Genomic DNA, 19,908 nt, shown 5'->3' with positions numbered 1-19,908 from the left:
TTTTTGTGGACCCATTGAAATGAATGGTTTTGCATCCGGTCTGGACATGGAAAGAAAATACGTTTGAGTGCATGAGCCCTAATGCCCGCTGTGTATTGCTGACTGCCCATTGTGCCCTGCCCGTCCCACGCCACACCCTACACGGTCACCGGAAATCACCGCGAGAATACATTGCCCATCGTCTGTCGCCCTTCTCAAAGATGGCGTCCTCGGCCGCCGGCTCACGTGACCGCAGCCCTGCAGCTCCCTCTATGGAGGTGTATGGCCGTTGGTGAAGGCTGTTTTGTATTTACCCCCACAATGCACCGCGCGCTCCGCGGGAAACCAAAATGGCGAAGGTCTGTAACCGAACCGGGCCGTTTGCTGTCCCTATGTAAGCTGCGGGCTGTCACCTGGAGCCGGAGCGGAAGACTGACCGGAGACCACTCGGTTGTGCGCACTGGTGATTTCGCTGTGGGGGCGCTCGGCGCCACTGAAGTGACCGAATGAGGTGAGCAGGCCGGCCGCTGGGAAGTGCTGTGACCCCGGGGCGTCCGGTCACCTGAGGGCCGGGGGGTGGTGGCCGCCGTCCCTGAGCGGTAATTCATCTGCCCGCCGCTCTCTGTGTGCACGAGGCCGTCTTTGTCATGTGACCACTTAAAGTGCTAGCTCTTGGACCCAGCGCCTCCCTACCTGGCCTCCATTGTGACCAGGTCTCTGCCCTACCGTGCTCCTCACCCCCTCCTAAACAAGAAGCCATAAGTGTTCACCCCCCCCCCCCCCCCCCCCCTCCTACCTGCTGATGGTTCCCTTGCTGGTTACCATTAGATCTCTACATCTCAATGCGCCTCTGAACTGGGTGCTTATCCCATAGCTGGTCACAGACCGCGCCATCCTGGGTTATAGACAGAACCGGACCCCTGGTACGTCATCACAGCCAATGATGGTGGTCGTGTTACCCTCAGCGGCGCCGATCCGTTCTGACTGATGGAAATGTGCCTTCAGAAAGTAATATTCTCCACAATGTGAATGACCCTCTGTGGGGGAAAGTCCTTTTTAATAGAAAAAGTATGGGACTTTGCAAAATAAATAAATAAAATGCTCATCGTATAGGAGTAACATGTATAGGGCTGCCCCCCCCCCCCGCCCCGCACAGGTGTGTGACCCGGATTCAGAACTGTTCCAGCCCGTAAATGTAATCATCCATCATCCATTCATAGTATTCACTGTTGTAACCAGTGCACGGGTGTAAGAATGTGTTCTGTGTGTGTGTTATAAAATAACTTTATATATTTATTTATTTTGTTCAGTGATTTATGTAATTTTTCGGTGATCCGTGTCCTGACGCTCTTATTGGTCCTGGGTGTCGGCGGTGAGCGGCGGCTGCGGCAGGGACAACAGCTCTTTGTGTCCTGCTGGGAGCCAGGTTGCTGCAGCCTTTGTTCTGCTTTTGTTGTAAGAGATAAGTTCCCCTTTTTTCCTCCCCGCAGGATCCACTGCTCAGAGCCGGACCTAAATACACGGGGAATAAGCCGATTATTTCTGCCTTTTTTTTTTTTTGTCGTCGCCCCCCCCTTTTTTTTTTTTTCAAACCTTGTGCGCTCTTGTTTTCTATTCACTCCCTGCTGCGGTTGGATGGTTTGATGTCATTATTTATATAGGAAGAGTAATGTGGATGTGACCTTTATACCTTCCCGATTAGGTAAGGCCCTGTTCACATTACAGGCGCAAGCTTTCCGATTTTAGAACAGAAAAAATTATTATGGACTTTGGATTCTTTAAAGAGACCATTAATTTCAATGGGTCGTGGAAAATGAGCAATTGGCATCCGTTTTGCTTGGAATTGAAATCGCATGCGGATGTGCTTTAGCAGCCGTGGACATAAATGATACGGCCGATGCTCCTAGAAGGCTGTAGACCGCATCTGTAAGGATCCGTTTTTACAGTCCGTGTGCCTGAGCCATTAAACAAAAAAAGAAAGCTTGCCAGAAATGTGAACAGAGCCTAATGTTGTTTAGGTTTTGACATAGATTTATAGATATTTCTCTATTATTGTTTAAGCCTCATGCACACAGCCATGTATTCTGTGATTCATACGTTGACCCCTTCATCGAGCCCGAAAAAAATGCAGACCGCGTCGGTTCCGCCAGCGATGGACCGTCTGGTCCGCGCGTCGGTTCCGCCAGCGATGGACCGTCTGGTCCGCGCGTCGGTTCCGCCAGCGATGGACCGTCTGGTCCGCGCGTTGGTTCCGCCAGCGATGGACCGTCTGGTCCGCGCGTCGGTTCCGCCAGCGATGGACCGTCTGGTCCGCGCGTCGGTTCCGCCAGCGATGGACCGTCTGGTCCGCGCGTCGGTTCCGCCAGCGATGGACCGTCTGGTCCGCGCGTCGGTTCCGCCAGCGATGGACCGTCTGGTCCGCGCGTCGGTTCCGCCAGCGATGGACCGTCTGGTCCGCGCGTCGGTTCCGCCAGCGATGGACCGTCTGGTCCGCGCGTCGGTTCCGCCAGCGATGGACCGTCTGGTCCGCGCGTCGGTTCCGCCAGCGATGGACCGTCTGGTCCGCGCGAGAATAGGCATTTCTATAATAGGGACTACGGAAAGTGTGGGATGTACACAGCTGGTCTCTGTATTTTGTGGGTCTGCGGTTAGTAGACCCCCAAAAGCACATAAGGATCATGTGCATGAGGCCTGTGCCCCTCTGGACGCCCATTGCCACATGAGTGTGGTGTAACAGCAGGCGGTGTGTTGTCTGTTGATGTTACCACAATTGCTAGACTCTTAGGATAAGTCGGTCTTGTGACTTTTTGATACATTGTTTCCATGTAGCGGTGAGTTTGTAGTGCGGATACAGGGCCTGGTTACTTTTAAATGGAGCGGTGTTTGGGCAGATTATTATTTACACAGCTATATTTGTCGGTGTGTGGCCAAAACATGTCCCAGAAATGTAACCCCTCAGCCGTGCTCACAACTTGTCAGGCTTCCAAATCCTACATAATGAAACATGTAAAATATGACAGGGGGCTGTTCACATCACGCTTCTATCCTATATTTAGGGCTCATGCACACAACTGTGATCAGCCTGGGAAAATCCATCAGTTTTCATTCGTGAAGATGTCCACGTAGAATCTGGTTGGTCCACGTCTGTTTTTTGCCCTCCATGTGTTATGCTTATTCCACGGGCACTGCTAGGCTGAAAATCAGTTTCCAGAGTATCTCCTACCAGTGATCCGTTAAACTCTTGACGGAACACGGGTAGTATCTGTGTGGTGTCAGTGGACTTTCATGGACCCTTACGTTTCCATGAGTGTTTGTTCTGTTGTAGTGAGTCTTCATGATTTTATTTTATTTTTTTCCACTGACCCACGGTGTGAACTGGGTATGTGTGCTGTCCGTGGAAAATGTGGATAGCGCATGTCTGTGAAAAAGGAAATGTGAACAAGGCCTTTATCCCATGGTCCAATCAGACATCATGCAGGACATGACAACCTCTTTCTAAAGCTAGGACCAGTCCTGTACCCCACATGGATCCAGAGATCTCCCCATTCATTTCTCTGCTACATTTATATCAAGCTGAAAGCTCAAGGGGAGTGTCTGTTCTGCTGCAGCTCAGGGGGCGTGTCAATGCTCTCCCTATCACAGCTCAGGAGGCAGTTGAAGGATGAAACTGAGCATGTGCGGCCTTCTCAGTGAGCAGGTCAAAGAAATAAGAAAAAGAATAAACAGCAGGTGGCGCTATACAGATACATTTTAATGAATAACTTAGTGGCTATGCAAATTTTTTAATTGCATGCAATTTAATTGCATGCGCTCTCAGCAGTTCGGCGTGGGGGAGGGAATTCTGTGACTCGCATTTCCGGCACCCGACCTCTGAGAGGACGCTGTGATCCGCACAATTAACCCATCAGGTGTGGCACCTGAGGGGTTAATTGCGCGGATCACAGCGTCCTCTCAGAGGTCGGGTACCGGAAATGTTCTTCAGTCTCTGCATTGGTGGCAGTGGGCAGTGCGCCCCCCTCCCCAGTATTAATCATTGTATGTTAGTGAGCAGCATTATACTCACGTGCGCCGTTGCCGCCGGGCGCTCCTTCATCTCATAGGTCTGTGCGGCGCATTGCTAATGCTATAAGCATTAGCAATGCGCTGCACAGACAGAAGGAGCGCCCGGCGGCCACCGCGCACTTGAGCTATAAGCATTAGCAATGCGCCACACAGACAGGAGTGCCCGGCGGCCACCGCGCACGTGAGTATAATGCTGCTCACTGACATACCATGGCAGCTAGGACTTCTGTAGCGTCCTGGCTGCCATGATAACCAATCGGAGCCCCAGCATTACACTGCTGGGACTCCGATCGGAACTGCCCACTGCCACCAATGATGGTGGGGGGAGGAGGGGAACCATGTGGCCACTAATACTAGGGGGGGGGGGGGAGGGGTTGAGTTACCAGAGGGGGCTGATAAGAGGGAGAGGCTGGGGTCTGTTTTTTGGACTTTTGGTTGGTCAGTGGTCACAAAATAAATGTGTTATTTATTTGTTGTAATTGGTATCGGTGAGTACTTAAATAAAAGTATTGGTACTCGTACTCTGTCTAAAAAAAAATGGTATCGGGACATCCCTACCTGGTACTATGCTGTTGGGTTGGGCCCCTACTCCTGCATGTACGAGATAAGGGTGATATAAGTGAGTGCAGTATACATAGCACAGGCTCCTGGCATGAATAGACATGTGTAGGATCTCGGCACAGAACTCTAGTGGAAGTCTTCTAGATGAGGGCCGGTCACATCTCAAGAGCCAGGCAGCCAATGTGCCTGGAAATGTGCCATAAATTTGTGTTTGAATAAGCGTGGTGACTCGTGGCTATCGCGTCATCCTATTGGTATCTGTGGATGTGGCCTGTGCGTGGCATGCTGCTCTACCTGGGTAAGCAAATCTTTTGTTGGCTGGGGTCCACACGAAGTATTCCAAATGACGGCTTTTATCAGTTATCGCTTGATAGGAGTGATTTACCTGCGACTGTGGGCAAATCCATGTGTGAGTTCTGGAGATATGACTTATGACTGCCCTCAGTGTGGGGTAAAAAGGCGCTGTCTGGCTTTTTTGGTGGCAACTCCCCTGTTATGATCATTGGTTAGATGTCTTCTCTGGTGCCGACCTTTCTGGTGGTCCTGACATTATTCATGCCTCCTATTAATTAGGGACTCTTTCCACATTCAGCTGATGGGACGGTGGTGACGTCATAGTGATGTGCTATCCTCCTATAGGCTGTCCGCTTCCCCCTGCTCCGGGGGGCGAAGAGATTCCTTTTTAAAGAGGGTTCTCCAGAAGTTTTGGATAGGTCACCAGTATCAGTGGTGTCCGACACCCAGGACCCCCGCGGATCAGCTACCAATGAATATAATATACCCCTAAATACAATGTATGCGCGGGTGCCGGTCGTATCACATACCCGGCACCTGGCCTCAATGACGGGGTTATTTACTGTAGATTGCCGTGCCCTGTCATTGAGGCCAGCCCCCCAGCGAGCATACATTTGTGATTAGGGGTAAATTTATATTCATTGGTGGCGCAGTGACCACAGCTACTTCCTCGGTATTATAATCCTGTTCATTATTGCAGGGACAGTGTAACGTCCTGCTCACCCTAACTGCACAGCCGGTGCTCACACTATGGTCTCGGTGTTGATGGGCTTGTATATGCCTTTGTTTTTATAATATTTTGATTGTGTTTACTGACCAGTATTTCTCTATATTGGAGTGGAAGCATCCATGCCATCCCTTTTCACATTATCTTGTTTGCACACGGTGTGGCCACTAAAAAGGAAAGCTCCAAGGCTGTTTGCTCTGTGGCATTTTTATTTTACTTTTTTTCCAATGTTTTTTTTTTAAGTCAGAAACGCTGTGGCCATACCCAGTTCATAGTAGGAATTGGATATTTAGTTACTTAACAATTTCATTGTCTTAATATTTCTATGTTTTGCTATTCATTTCCTCTTCCCTTTCCTCCCTCTACAGCCCTGTATCCCTCTATCAGCATTAAAGGGAACCTGTCATCACCTTTATGCTGCCCATACTAATGGGAGCATTAGGGTCCATTCACACGTCTGTATGTGTTTTGCGGATCCACAAATTGCTGATCTGCAAAACACGCACACTGGCAATGTGTGTTCCGCATTTTGCCGACCGCACATCGCCGGCACTCTCAAAGAAAATGCTTTTTCTTGTCCGCAATTGCGGACAAAAATGGTACATGTGGATCCGCAAAAAAATAGATCAAGTGCGGATGCGGACAGCACATTTCGGCCCCATTGAAAATGAATGGGTCTGCACCTGTTCCACAAAATTGCAGAATGGATGCGGAACCATTTTGCAAATGTGTGATTAAATCCTAAAGTAGAGACAGGTGAGTTGATTTCAGCAGTCTGTCATTTAAAAGTCAAAAGTAAGTGGTTGCCGAGAACCAACATTGCAATCATTGCATATTGGGCCTGGAAGAGAGTCCCGGCCACTGGAGAAGAGTCATGGCTGTTCGTGAATTCCTGCTGATGACTGACAGTCTCCTACCTAGTTTTCTCTTTCTCTCTAGGAGAGAACTGCCAATCATCAGCAGATGGTGAGAGAGCAGGAGGTTAGGAATAACCAGGACTCTTCTCAGGAAGGTTTGACTCTTTTCAAGGCCTAGGATGCAATGATTATGATGCTGGTTCTCAGCAACCACTTACTATTAGCTCATGAGAGACACATCAGCATTTCTGTCACTAATTCATGCCATCCGCAGTCAGGTCAGCATAAAGCTGATGACAGGTTCCCTTTAACCTGAATTTTTCTAAACTGAAGAGTAAAAAAGTAAAAAAAACACGGTGGCCAGATGGTACAAGTTGTCCGACCTCCCCAAAAAATGAGTGTCAGGACACGGCTAAAAGAAGCCTTTTCTCTTTAATCATCAGCTGCCAAGCGCAAATGTCACAGGTCAGCCCGTGTCATAGGGGCAAAGCTGATGACCGATGCCCTTTAGGTCACCTGCACAGCATATTACAGTACCAGCAAAAGCGTATGGGTTTACACTAATGTCATGTACACTTTGCAGATTTTTTTCTGTGCATGGATTTCATATTTAATAGCAAGTCAATTATGTTTGCAGTGTTTGCTGCAGACTTCATCCTTTTCAATGGAAGGTTGAGATCTGTGGGTTCAGGTGGCCTTAAAGGGGTTATCTCATCTCCAACATTTCAGGGCAGAATCATCTGTAGTAATGAGTATACTGTGGATTGTAATGTCCGCAGCATGAGTCACCTCAGATATTTTTTTTCCCCAGAGCACTTGAACTCTTAGGCTACTTTGACACTAGCGTTTGATCAGATCCGTTCTGAACGGATCCGCTCATATTAATGCAGACGGTGGCTCCGTTCAGAACGGATCCGTCTGCATTATAACTTAGAAAAAAGTGTGAAAGTAGATTGAGCCATATGGTGTCATCTTCAAGCGGATCTGTCCCCATTGACTTCCATTATAAGTCGGAACGGATCCGCACGGCCAGGCGGACACCCGAACGCTGCTTGCAGCGTTCGGGTGTCCGCTCACTGAGCGGAGGCTGAGCGCTGGCAGGCGGATGCATTCTCAGTGGATCCGCCTCCACTGAGAATGCATTAGGGCCAGACGGCTGCGTTCAGGGCCGCTTGTGAGCCCCTTCAAACGGAGCTCACGAGCGGACACCTGAACGCAGGTGTGAAAGGAGCCTTAATCTGTTATAGAAATAAAGCTAGCTGGTTTATTACCTGACTGCATAATATGTTTGTCGATTTTCTGTTGAGTACCACGTTCACACCAGTGAATAACGTCCCCATAGCCCATATGGTTTGAATGGTTCTATGTCTGGTAAACTGTTATCAACAGCTAGCATGCATTTTCTTTTTTTTTTTCTTCTGTTATTACTTTTGCCTGCCAGTCTACCTGGATTGAATGGTTAGAAATAGCATTTTTTTTTTTGAAACATTTTTGTGTGTAAATTTGTACTGACGTTTGTCCGACTTTTTCTCATTAAGAGACGCAACTGCTGCAAGCAATTCATTGGTCCTTAAAAGATCCCCTTTCCGACAAAATAAGAAGGCCTTGAAGTCCTTGACTAAATCATCTGTGCGGCATGGACAGAAGACTAAGAGACGAGCTTGCAAATTTGAGGAAGGTCAGGATGTCTTAGCACGATGGTCCGATGGATTGTTTTATCTTGGAACTATCGAAAGGGTAATTGCTTTGCACATTCTGTCACCAAGTTTAAAAACTGCTTTGATCACAATGGGAGGCCTAGACTAAGGGGGTGTCCTCAATAGATATCCCATTTCACAGTAGTCTCCTACTTATCATTTACACTTAGGGTCTAGGGTGCTGGCATCTGCATATTTAATGCTGAAACTTAGGAGACATAGCGATGATGACGCCTTATTAGACAGTTGCAGGTTATGTCTATGTACAGGTCCTTCTCAAAAAATTAGCATATTGTGATAAAGTTCATTATTTTCTGTAATGTACTGATAAACATTAGACTTTCATATATTTTAGATTCATTACACACCAACTGAAGTAGTTCAAGCCTTTTATTGTTTTAATATTGATGATTTTGGCATACAGCTCATGAAAACCCCAAATTCCTATCTCAAAAAATTAGCATATCATGAAAAGGTTCTCTAAACGAGCTATTAACCTAATCATCTGAATCAACTAATTAACTCTAAACACCTGCAAAAGATTCCTGAGGCTTTTAAAAACTCCGTCTGGTTCATTACTCAAAACCGCAATCATGGGTAAGACTGCCGACCTGACTGCTGTCCAGAAGGCCATCATTGACACCCTCAAGCAAGAGGGTAAGACACAAAGAAATTTCTGAACGAATAGGCTGTTCCCAGAGTGCTGTATCAAGGCACCTCAGTGGGAAGTCTATGGGAAGGAAAAAGTGTGGCAGAAAACGCTGCACAACGAGAAGAGGTGACCGGACCCTGAGGAAGATTGTGGAGAAGGAAGATTCCAGACCTTGGAGGACCTGCAGAAGCAGTGGACTGAGTCTGGAGTAGAAACATCCAGAGCCACCGTGTACAGGCGTGTGCAGGAAATGGGCTACAGGTGCTGCATTCCCCAGAAACAGCGGCAGAAGCGCCTGACCTGGGCTACAGAGAAGCAGCACTGGACTGTTGCATGTCATTCGGAAATCAAGGTGCCAGAGTCTGGAGGAAGACTGGGGAGAGGGAAATGCCAAAATGCCTGAAGTCCAGTGTCAACTACCCACAGTCAGTGATGGTCTGGGGGGCCATGTCAGCTGCTGGTGTTGGTCCACTGTGTTTTATCAAGGGCAGGGTCAATGCAGCTAGCTATCAGGAGATTTTGGAGCACTTCATGCTTCCATCTGCTGAAAAGCTTTATGGAGATGAAGATTTCATTTTTCAGCACGACCTGGCACCTGCTCACAGTGCCAAAACCACTGGTAAATGGTTTACTGACCATGGTATTACTGTGCTCAATTGGCCTGCCAACTCTCCTGACCTGAACCCCATAGAGAATCTGTGGGATATTGGGAAGAGAAAGTTGAGAGACGCAAGACCCAACACTCTGGATGAGCTTAAGGCCGCTATCGAAGCATCCTGGGCCTCCATAACACCTCAGCAGTGCCACAGGCTGATTGCCTCCATGCCACGCCGCATTGAAGCAGTCATTTCTGCAAAAGGATTCCCCACCAAGTATTGAGTGCATAACTGAACATAATTATTTGAAGGTTGACTTTTTTTTGTATTAAAAACACTTTTCTTTTATTGGTCGGATGAAATATGCTAATTTTTTTAGATAGGAAATTTGGGTTTTCATGAGCTGTATGCCAAAATCATCAATATTAAAACAATAAAAGGCTTGAACTACTTCAGTTGTGTGTAATGAATCTAAAATATATGAAAGTCTAATGTTTATCAGTACATTACAGAAAAGAATGAACTTTATCACAATATGCTAATTTTTTGAGAAGGACCTGTATTTTTCCATCACTTAAAATCATGCCTTTATTGTCGCACATTAAAAACACATCAAAAAAAGTTTGATGCTGATTGCAGATTATGCCGCTCCACAAAAATCTTTGTTGTGGTTAGAGGACCTGTCACGTCCTCCAGAAACGGTGGTCGCTGTCACCTGGATGTAGCCACTTTTCCACGGTGCCCCCCTCCTGCACAATTACAAACAATTTGCACCCAATGTGCTAATCAGGCCGTGCATGATGAAGGGGACGTGATCCTTAAAGGGGTTCTGCACTTTCAATTAACTGATGATCTATCCTCTGGATAGATCATCAGCTTCTGATCGGCGGGGGTCCGACACCCGGGACCCCCGCCGATCAGCTGTTTCAGAAGGCAGCGGCGCTCCAGCAGCGCCGCGGCCTTCTCACTGTTTACCGCCGGGCCGCCCGCCCACTGACGTCACGACTTGTATCAATTAGAGTGGGCGCGGCTAAGCTCCATTCAAGTGAACAGAGCTTAGCCGCGCCCACTCTAGTTGATACAAGTCGTGACGACAGCGGGCGGCCCGGCGGTAAACAGTGCCTTCTGAAACAGCTGATCGGCGGGGGTCCCGGGTGTCGGACCCCCGCCGATCAGAAGCTGATGATCTATCCAGAGGATAGATCATCAGTTAATTGAAAGTGCAGAACCCCTTTAACAGGGAGTGAACCCGGGCTGTGATGTTGCCCACACTGATGGGACACAGACCTGGTTCAGTCCATGTTGAGTATTACATCCCCCTTGCTCTGTAACACGACATAGTAAAAAAACAAACAAAAAAAAAGTGCTGAAGTCTGGAGCAGCCACTAGAGCAAGATAATTGGGGTACTTTGCCCATTATGTTAATAGATATTCAAGCACAGTATTAAAAAAATATGTAAATCAAGACTGGAATATGTTTTAAAACCTAGATGAAGGAATGGCTTCAGCGACGGAGATTTATCACGAGAGGAATTTTTAAAGGCTGTTTTGGTAGTCTGCTTCGATTTGAGTTGCTCCAAATTTATCATATGCTGTACGATGTTTGAAAATTTGGTGCATGTTTAAAAGGGGTGGTCCCAGCTGCTGGGGACCCCCCCCTTTAACTCCTTAGTGACCACTAATACGCCTTTTTAGGCTACTTTGACACTTGCGTTCGGAGCGGATCCGTCTGGTATCTGCACAGACGGATCCGCTCCTATAATGCAAACAATGGTATTTGTTCAGAACGGATCCGTCTGCATTATATTTCAGAAAAAAGTCTGTCTAATTTTTAGTCAGACGGATCCGTCCAGACTTTACATTGAAAGTCAATGGGGGACGGATCCGTTTGAAATTGCACCATATTGTGTCAACGTCAAACGGATCCGTCCCCATTGACTTACATTTTAAGTCTGGACGGATCCGTTTGGCTCCGCACGGCCGGGCAGACACAAAAACGCTGCAAGCAGCATTCGGGTGTCCGCTTGCTGAGCGGAACGGAGGCCAAGCGGAGCCAAACTGATGCATTCTGAGCGGATCCGCATCCACTCAGAATGCATTGGGGCAGTACGGATCGGTTCGGGGCCGCTTGTGAGAGCTTTCAAACAGAACTCGCAAGCGTAGCCCCGAACGCAAGTGTGAAAGTAGCCTTACTGACATAAACATAGGGGGTTTTAGCTAAACAGCTGGCTTTAAATCAATCACTACATGTATCCAAAATGGTGCTTTAAAAACTAGAACTTGTCCTGCAAAAAATAAGACCTCATACAAGTGCAGTCCTGATCAAAAGTTTAAGACCACTTGAATAATGGCAAAAAATCATATTTAGCATGGCTGGATCTTAACAAGGTTCCTAGTAGAGCTTCAACATGCAACAAGAAATGGGAGTGAGACAAAACATTTTTTGAGCATTAAATTTTATGAAAACAACGAAAAAAACTGAAACAGGCTGTTTTTCAGCTGATCCAAATTTTAGGACCACATGCCTTTTAAAAGGCCAAATCCGTGCAAAGATGTGGATTCATTGTAATTTTCTGTCAGGTAGAATGGAAAAGGCAAAAAAACTCTTCCTTTTTGAACGTGGTCGGGTTGTTGAACTGCATAAGCAGGGTCTCTCACAGCGCGCCATCGCTGCTGAGGGGGGACGCAGTAAGACAGTCATTTGGAATTTCTTAAATGATCCTGAGGGTTATGGAACAAAAAAGTCAAGTGGAAGACCCAAAAAAAATTCATCAGCACTGAGCTGGATGATCCAATTGGCTGTCCGTCAAGACACTGGGCGATCCCCGACCCAAATTAAGGCCCTTACTGGTGCTGACTGCAGCCCCATAACCATCAGACGGCATCTGAGACTGAAGGGCTTCAAAAACAAAAAAACGTCTTCAAAGACCTCGTCTCCTTGAACGCCACAGAACTGCCCGTTTGGACTTTGCAAGAGAGCACCAAACATGGGACATTCAAAGGTGGAAGAAAATTTCATTCTCTGATGAGAAAAAATGTAACCTTGATGGTCCTAATGGTTTCCAACAAGCAGATCCCACCTGAGATGTTTTCTACGCGTCACAGTGGAGGGGGCGCCATAATGGTCTGGGGTGCTTTTTCCTTCAGTGGAACAATGGAGCTTCAGGAAGTGCAGGGGTGTAAAATGGCCGCTGGCTATGTCCAGATGTTGCAGAGAGCATTCCTCATGACTGGGGGCCCTCGTCTGTGTGGTAACGACTGGGTTTTTCAACAGGACAGCGCTACAGTACACAATGCCTGCAGGACAAGGGACTTCTTCCAGGAGAATAACATCACTCTTTTGGCCCATCCTGCGTGTTCCCCTGATCTAAATCCTATTGAGAACCTTTAGGGATGGATGGCAAGGGAAGTTTACAAAAATGGACAACAGTTCCAGACAGTAGATGGCCTTCGTGCGGCCGTCTTCACCACTTGGAGAAATGTTCCCACTCACCTCATGGAAACGCTTGCATCAAGCATGCCGAAACAATAACGGTGGAGCTACTCATTACTGAGTTCATGTTTGGAAGTTGGTTTTCTGTTTTGGGGGAGGGGTTTCTTTTTTTTTTTTTTTGGGAGGTGTGGTCCTAAACTTTTGATCAGCTGAAAAACAACCTGTTTCAGTTTATTCGTTGTTTTCATAAAATTGAATGCTCAAAAAATGTTGTCTCGCTCCCATTTCTTCTTGTTGCATGTTGAAGCTCTACTTGGAACCTTGGTAAGATCCATCCATGCTGAATAAGATTTTTTGCCATTTTTCAAGTGGTATTTAACTTTTGATCAGGACTGTACATTGATGAAACTAAAGTTATAGCTCTTGGAATGCAATTTAAAAAGAATGTGTGTGGATGGTCACTAAGGGGTTAAATGTTATAGCGGACACGCATCCACACTGCCACTCCATTCATCTCTGCAGCTGCCAACAATGGAGGAAAAGCTCTTGGCTGTCTCCAACTGCCCCATATGACAGAGTGGAGCAGTGGATGCAGACCCCCATTATAGTGATGGGCAGGGTCTCTTGTGGTCGGATCAGACACTTAGAGGGGTTATCCAACCCCAAGAATGCCCAGGCCCCTCACACAGATTGTACTTGCCTCGCTTGCTGGCACCCGCGTGTCGGCCTCCACTGCATCTCCCTGTGGCGCGGATCAAAACATACGGGGGTGGAAATGTTTGCAGCCAATAGCAGGCTGTGACGGGAACGAGTCTCCCTAGCATCGCGGGTGCCAACCCCCTTCCCTCCAGTCTCTACATATGTTTAATGCATGATGTGCAGCATGGACTTTGACCAGCATTTTCTGATCTATGGATGGTCACAAAGATCGGCTAACTATATTGTTAAAATATAGAGGGAAAGTGTGATAATATACTGATGTGTGTACTCCATGCTGCTTACTGTATTTTCTACCCACGGGGTTCATTTTTTTTGGGTGGGGGCCTGCCTTTTAACTGTTCATGATATCTAAAGTAAACATTTTTTGCATTTTTGTTGCAGATAAATAAATTTCACCAGAGCTGTTTTATAATATTCGAAGATAGCTCCAAATCTTGGGTGCTGTGGAAGGACATTCAGACAGGTAAGTGCACTGCAGTGCATATTGCATTTTTTGGCCATGTCCCATCCTCACATTAATAATCAGTTCACTGATGGCTGTCCCAACATCCGCATATTCCAGGGACGGGCAATCTGCGGCTCTCTAGCTGTTGTAAAACCACAATTCCCACCATGCCCTGCTGTAGGCTGATAGCTGTGGGCAGTCTTTGCACGCTGGGAGTTGTAGTTTTGCAACAGCTGGAGAGCCGCAAGTTGGCTATCCCTGGCATATTCCATCCATCTCCTGTGCTCTCTCATTAGCTGTAATGGTGAGGGGCCTAGCCTAGGTTTTGAGTGGGGGGGGGATCTCCTTTTTCTGTGTCAGAACCAACCTGGGAACAGAGCAGCCCGGCGATGAAATCAGGACATTGAGGCAGCTGCCGTAATGAAAGTATATTATTGAAAGTTTAAAACTATTTTGATTTTGTAGACATTGAAACGTCTTTTTACTAAGCTGGACAACTCTGTTAAAGGGGTTATTCTAGACTAATGCAGACCTTCCGGAGTGGCATACCCACAATAGTGATCATACTTACCTGGCCCCCGCAGCTGGATTAGGTCTCCCGGGCCGATGCAACGCTGAAATCAAAATCCGTCAACAGTTGGGATGTGATTGGCTGCAGCGATAACCTGCTGCGGCGGTCACCCCCATTGATGGATGTTGATTTCAGTCCTACAGGGTGAGAAAGAGCTGGTCTAGTGACAGAGCCCAAACCCAGCGGCGGGGACCAGGTAAGTATTGACACCACTGTGGTTAAGCCACTCTAAGAGTTCTTTATTTGTCTTGGATAACCCCTTTAAAGAGGAGCTGTCATCTCTCCTGACATGTCTGTTAGAGTAAACACTTTACCAACTCTGCAGTGTGGTGTTCCTCTTGTATGCCTCCTAGAAATTGATTAAAGCATTGATACCTTAAGCATTTACTGTATCAGTCATCTTTAGTTTATGATTACCGTTATACTGTCCTTACTGAGGAGCATATAAAATGGTGACATACACACTGGTTTCTAAGAGATGTTTGTAAACGTGCATTGCACCTGCGCGGAGAAAACTGAATGCAGTCACAGACAAAACTGGCAAAATTGTCACTGAACGCATCAGTCACACTCGTGTGAAAGAGGCCTAAGGGTCCATTCACACGTCCGCATCCGTTCCGCAATTTTGCGCAATAGGTGCGGATCCTTTAGTTTTCAATGGGGCCACAAAAGATGCAGACAGCACACAGTCTGCTCTCTGCATCCGCACTTCCGTTCTGCGACCCCGCCAAAAAAAAAAATAGAACATGTCCTATTTTTGTCCGCAGCCACAGACAAGAAAAGGCATTTCTATGATGGTGCCGGACTTGTGAGGTCTGCAAAATGCGGAAACGCATATGGCCGGTGTCCGTGTTTTGCAGATCGCAAAACAGTTGCGACGTGTGAATAGACCCTTAGTCTTCTACAAGGGATTATTGAGTTAAATGTCTGCCTTGTGTATTTCAGGAGCCTGTGAAAGTGGGGAAATGGTTTGTACAATATGTCAGGAAGAATATTCTGAAGCACCAAATGAAATTGTTATTTGCGACAAGTGTGGGCAAGGTCTGTATAATTTGTGCGTTAGTCCTTTAGAACTTTTAATAAAATCCCAGAAACATACCGCCATACATTACATTTTATGTTTTTGGGTTTTGTTTGTAGCTTAAATGTGCAAAAGTTCATGATATCATCTTAGGCCTCTTGCATACTTGTGCTATTGATTTCTGTTCTGCTCCTTTATAAGAACAGAACAATGAAAATAACTGAAGTACCAGCTTTGGCACTTAACCCCTTCCCGACACATGACGTACTATTACTTCATGGAAGCCACTGCGTTCCTGCAGTTTGACGTAATAGTACGTCATGGTGATCGGGTGGGCACCGGAGCTAGCCAGGCCCCTGCTGTATCCGCCAGCATCGCTGTAAAAGCCGATGCTGGCCGATTAACCTCTTCTATGCCAGGGCTCCCGCTGACCACGATATAGAAGGGGTTTGTCGGGTGAGGGAGCGCATTGAGTCCCGTGCTGCTGTTGCTGGGACTCGATATGTCATAAGGCAGCCCGATGCCGCGCAGAGGCTGCCCAATGCCTTGCACGGCATTGGGACTTTGCCTTTCATGGGTGCCCAGGAGATCCAGCCTCAGGATGGGTCTCATAGGCAACCTGTTAGTGTACTACTCACTGTAGTACACGAACAGGCAATGTATTACAATACAGATGTATTCTAATGCAGTGTTTCCCAACCAGTGTGCCTCGAGCTGTTGCAAAACTACAACTTCCAGCATGCCCGGACAGCCTTTGGTTGTGTGGGCATGCTGGGAGTTGTAGTTTTGCAACAGCTGGAGGCACACTGTTTGGGAAACACTGTTCTAATGCATTGCAGAGGGGATCGGACCCCCAAAAGTGAACATCAGAAATAAAGTGAAGAAAAAAGAAGTAAAAAAAATAGTTACGTAAAAAAAAAGGAAAAAAACGCCCATTTCCTCTTATTTTATACAAATAAAATCACATTAGGTATCGCTGCATCCGTAATGACCGGCTCTATAAATATATCACATTTTTGTCACCTCATCCTGCAAAAAATTAGCCCCTACCTAAGACAATCGCCCAAAAAAAATAAAAAACTATAGCTCTCAGAACATGGAGACATTAAAACATCATTTTTTGTTTGTTGTTTCAAAACTGCTATTGTGCTAAAGTGAAATGCATAAAAAAATATATACATATTAGGTTTTGCCTCTTCCTTAACAGCTCTATAAAAATCTCATTTGACCTAACCACTCAGGTGAACACCGTAAAAAAAACTTTAATAAAAGCCATTTTTGTCACCTTACATCACAAAAATTGCAACACCAAGCGATCAAAAAGGCATATACCTCCCAAAATAGTACCAAACAAACAGTCACTTCATCCCGCAAAAAATAAGACCTTAACTACGACAATCGGTCAAAAAATAAAAAAGCTATGGCTCTCCGACAATGGAGACACTAAAATATAATTATTTCGGTTTCAGAAATGCTATTGTGTAAAAATTTAATAAATAAGAAAAAGTAGACATATTAGGTATTACCACCAGTGATGGCCAGTTCGCCCTCGAACACATGCGGGCTGCCATCTTAAATCGCAAGTCCTTGCCTGTGCCTGCGCCGTGAACCGGTCTGAAATGCAGTCAACGGGAGCAGGCAGTTCCGAGAACAGCCCGATGAAGGCCCCGGTGGCTGTTCTCGGAACTGCCTGCTCCCGGTGACCGAATTTGTTTGACTGGCTCGCGGCACAGGTAAGGACTTGTGATTTAAGATGGCAGCCCGCATGTGTTCGCGGGCGAACACTGCGAACTGGCCAGCACTGATTGCCACGTCCGTAACCATCTGCTCTATAAAAAGTCACATGACCTAATCCCTCAGGTAAACGCTGTAAAAATAAATAAAAACTGCACCAAAACAACCAATTTTTGGGTCACCTTGCCCCATAAAGTGTAGTAATGAATGATCAAAAAAATCATATGTACCCAAAAAAGGGTACCAATGAAAACGTCAACTCTATCTGCAAAAAACGAGCCCCTGCACAGGACGATTGGCAGAAAAAAATATATAGGGCATTCAGAAAATGGAGATACAAAATCCAAATTTTTGTTTTAAAAAATGCTTTATGTGAAACTGAAACATCATAGAAAGTAGACATATTTGATATCATTGCATCCGTAAGAACCTGCTCTATAAAAATAGCACATGATCTAACCTGTCAGATGAATGTTGTTAAAATTAAAAACGGTGCCAAAACATCAATTTTTTTGGGTTACCTTGCCTCGCAGAAAACGTAATATAGAGCAATAAAAAATCATATGTACCCCAAAATAGTAACAATAAAACTGGCACCTTAGGCTAGTTTCACACTAGCGTTCGTCGGTCCGCTCGTGAGTTCCGTTTGAAGGAGCTCACGAGCGGACCCGAACGCCTCCGTCCAGCCCTGATGCAGTCTGAATGGAGCGGATCCGCTCAGACTGCATCAGTCTGGCGGCGTTCAGCCTCCGCTCCGCTCGTCTCCGCACGAACAGTCGGACATCTGAACGCTGCTTGCAGCGTTCAGCTGTCCGCCTGGCCGTGCGGAGGCGAGCGGATCCGTTCAGACTTACGATGTAAGTCAATGGGAACGGATCCGCCTGAAGAGGTCACCATATGGCTCAATCTTCAAGCGGATCCGTCCCCCATTGACTTTACATTGAAAGTCTGAACGGATCCGCTCAGGCATCTTGCGCACTTAAAAAAAGTTTTATTAATGCAGACGGATCCGTACTGAACGGAGCCTCCGTCTGCATTAATATGATCGGATCTGTTTAGAACAGATCCGATCAAGAGCTAGTGTGAAAGTAGCCTTATCCTGTAGTTTCCAAAATGTGGTCATTTTTTTGAGTTTCTACTGTAAGGGTGCTTTAAATGTGACATGGCATCTAAAAACCAGTTCAGCTAAATCTGCCTTCCAAAAACCTAATGGCTTTCCTTTCCTATTGCGCCCTGCCGTGTGCCCTTACATAAGTTTACGACCACATGTGGGTGTTTCTGTAAACCGCAGAATCAGGGTAATAAATATAGTTTTGTTTGGCTGTTAACCCTTGCTTTGCTACTGGGAAAAAATGGATTATAATGTAAAATCCGCCAAAAAGTGAAATTCTTAAATTTCATCTCCATTTTCCATAGATTTTTGTGGAACATCTAAAGGGTTAACAAAGTTTGTAAAATCAGTTTTGAATACCTTGAGGAGTCTAGTTTCCAAAATGGGGTAATTTTTGGGTGGTTTCTTTATTATGTAAGCCCCACAAAGTGACTTCAGACCTGAACTGGTCCTTAAAAAGTGAGTTTTGGAAATTTTCTGAAATGTCAAAATTTGCTTCCAAACTTCTAAGCCTTCTAACGTCCCCAAAAAATAAAATGTAATTTTTCAAAATGATCCAAACATGAAGTAGACATATGGGAAATGTAAAGTAATAACTATTATATGAGGTATCGCTATCTATTATAAAAGTAGAGAAATTGAAATTAGAAAATTTGGGAATTTTTCAAAGTTTTTGGTTAAATTTGGTATTTTTTTCACAAATAAAGGTGAAATATATTGACTCAAATTTATGACCATCATAAGGTACAATGTGTCAAGAGAAAACAATGTCAGAATGGCATGGATAAGCGATTGTTCCAAAGCTATTAACACATAGTGACACATGTCAGATTTGCAAAAAATGTCCCGGGCAGAAGAGCGAAAACTGGCCTGGGGTAGAAGGGGTTAAATGACCTGAACGGAGCAAAACATCGGCTATAATGGGGTCGGTCCGTTCAGTAGATAATTTTATTACGGAGAATAAAGTCTTGGATGCAGGAATTTTCTTGCTGCTGTTTTTGACGGAATCTCTGGAGATGCCAGTGTAGTAGTTGCAGAACACTAGGCAGCTTTTGCAGTCACTCTTTAAAGGGAACCTGTCACCCAAAAATCGCCTATTAAGCTGTTTACAGTACCTTATAGTGCTGTATAGTCGTTTCCTGATGCACTTTTTGTTAGTTTTGCAGCATGTATGCTCAGTCAGAAATCAATGTTATATTCAGCTGCTGCCCCGTGCTTCAAGTCAGGCTTGAAGTCACGGGGGCAGCGGCCTCGGCGTCTTACATGGCCCTCTCCCCGCCCCCTGCCTCTGTGACTGACAGCCGAAATCCGATTCCGGGACCGCGCTCAACGGCCGCATGCGCAGTAAAGGGCGGCAGGAGCGCGGTCCCGGCTGCCGCTCGTACTACGCGCCGTCTTACTTTCGCCGCACTGCGCATGCGCCCGACATCCTGTATCAAACGCGCCCG

At 46.2% G+C, this 19,908-nt stretch overlaps 1 protein-coding gene across 1 annotated transcript in view; it reads left to right on the top strand.

Moving 5' to 3' along the window:
• Window positions 1-214: 214 nt before the first annotated feature.
• The window catches only part of MTF2 (metal response element binding transcription factor 2), a 60,257-nt gene continuing 40,563 nt past the window's right edge, over window positions 215-19,908 (top strand). The window contains exons 1-4 of the mRNA XM_044302439.1: window positions 215-490; window positions 8,019-8,217; window positions 13,960-14,041; window positions 15,540-15,713. Of these exons, the coding sequence (XP_044158374.1) occupies window positions 486-490; window positions 8,019-8,217; window positions 13,960-14,041; window positions 15,540-15,713 (460 nt within the window). The 5' untranslated portion in view covers window positions 215-485. The remainder of the gene's footprint in view (window positions 491-8,018; window positions 8,218-13,959; window positions 14,042-15,539; window positions 15,714-19,908) is intronic.

Source organism: Bufo gargarizans, chromosome 7 (assembly GCF_014858855.1).
Source record: "Bufo gargarizans isolate SCDJY-AF-19 chromosome 7, ASM1485885v1, whole genome shotgun sequence".
Classification (NCBI taxonomy): Eukaryota; Metazoa; Chordata; class Amphibia; order Anura; family Bufonidae; genus Bufo; species Bufo gargarizans.
The sequence above is the reverse complement of the archived record's forward strand: the minus strand, read 5'-3'. Positions and strand labels throughout refer to the sequence as shown.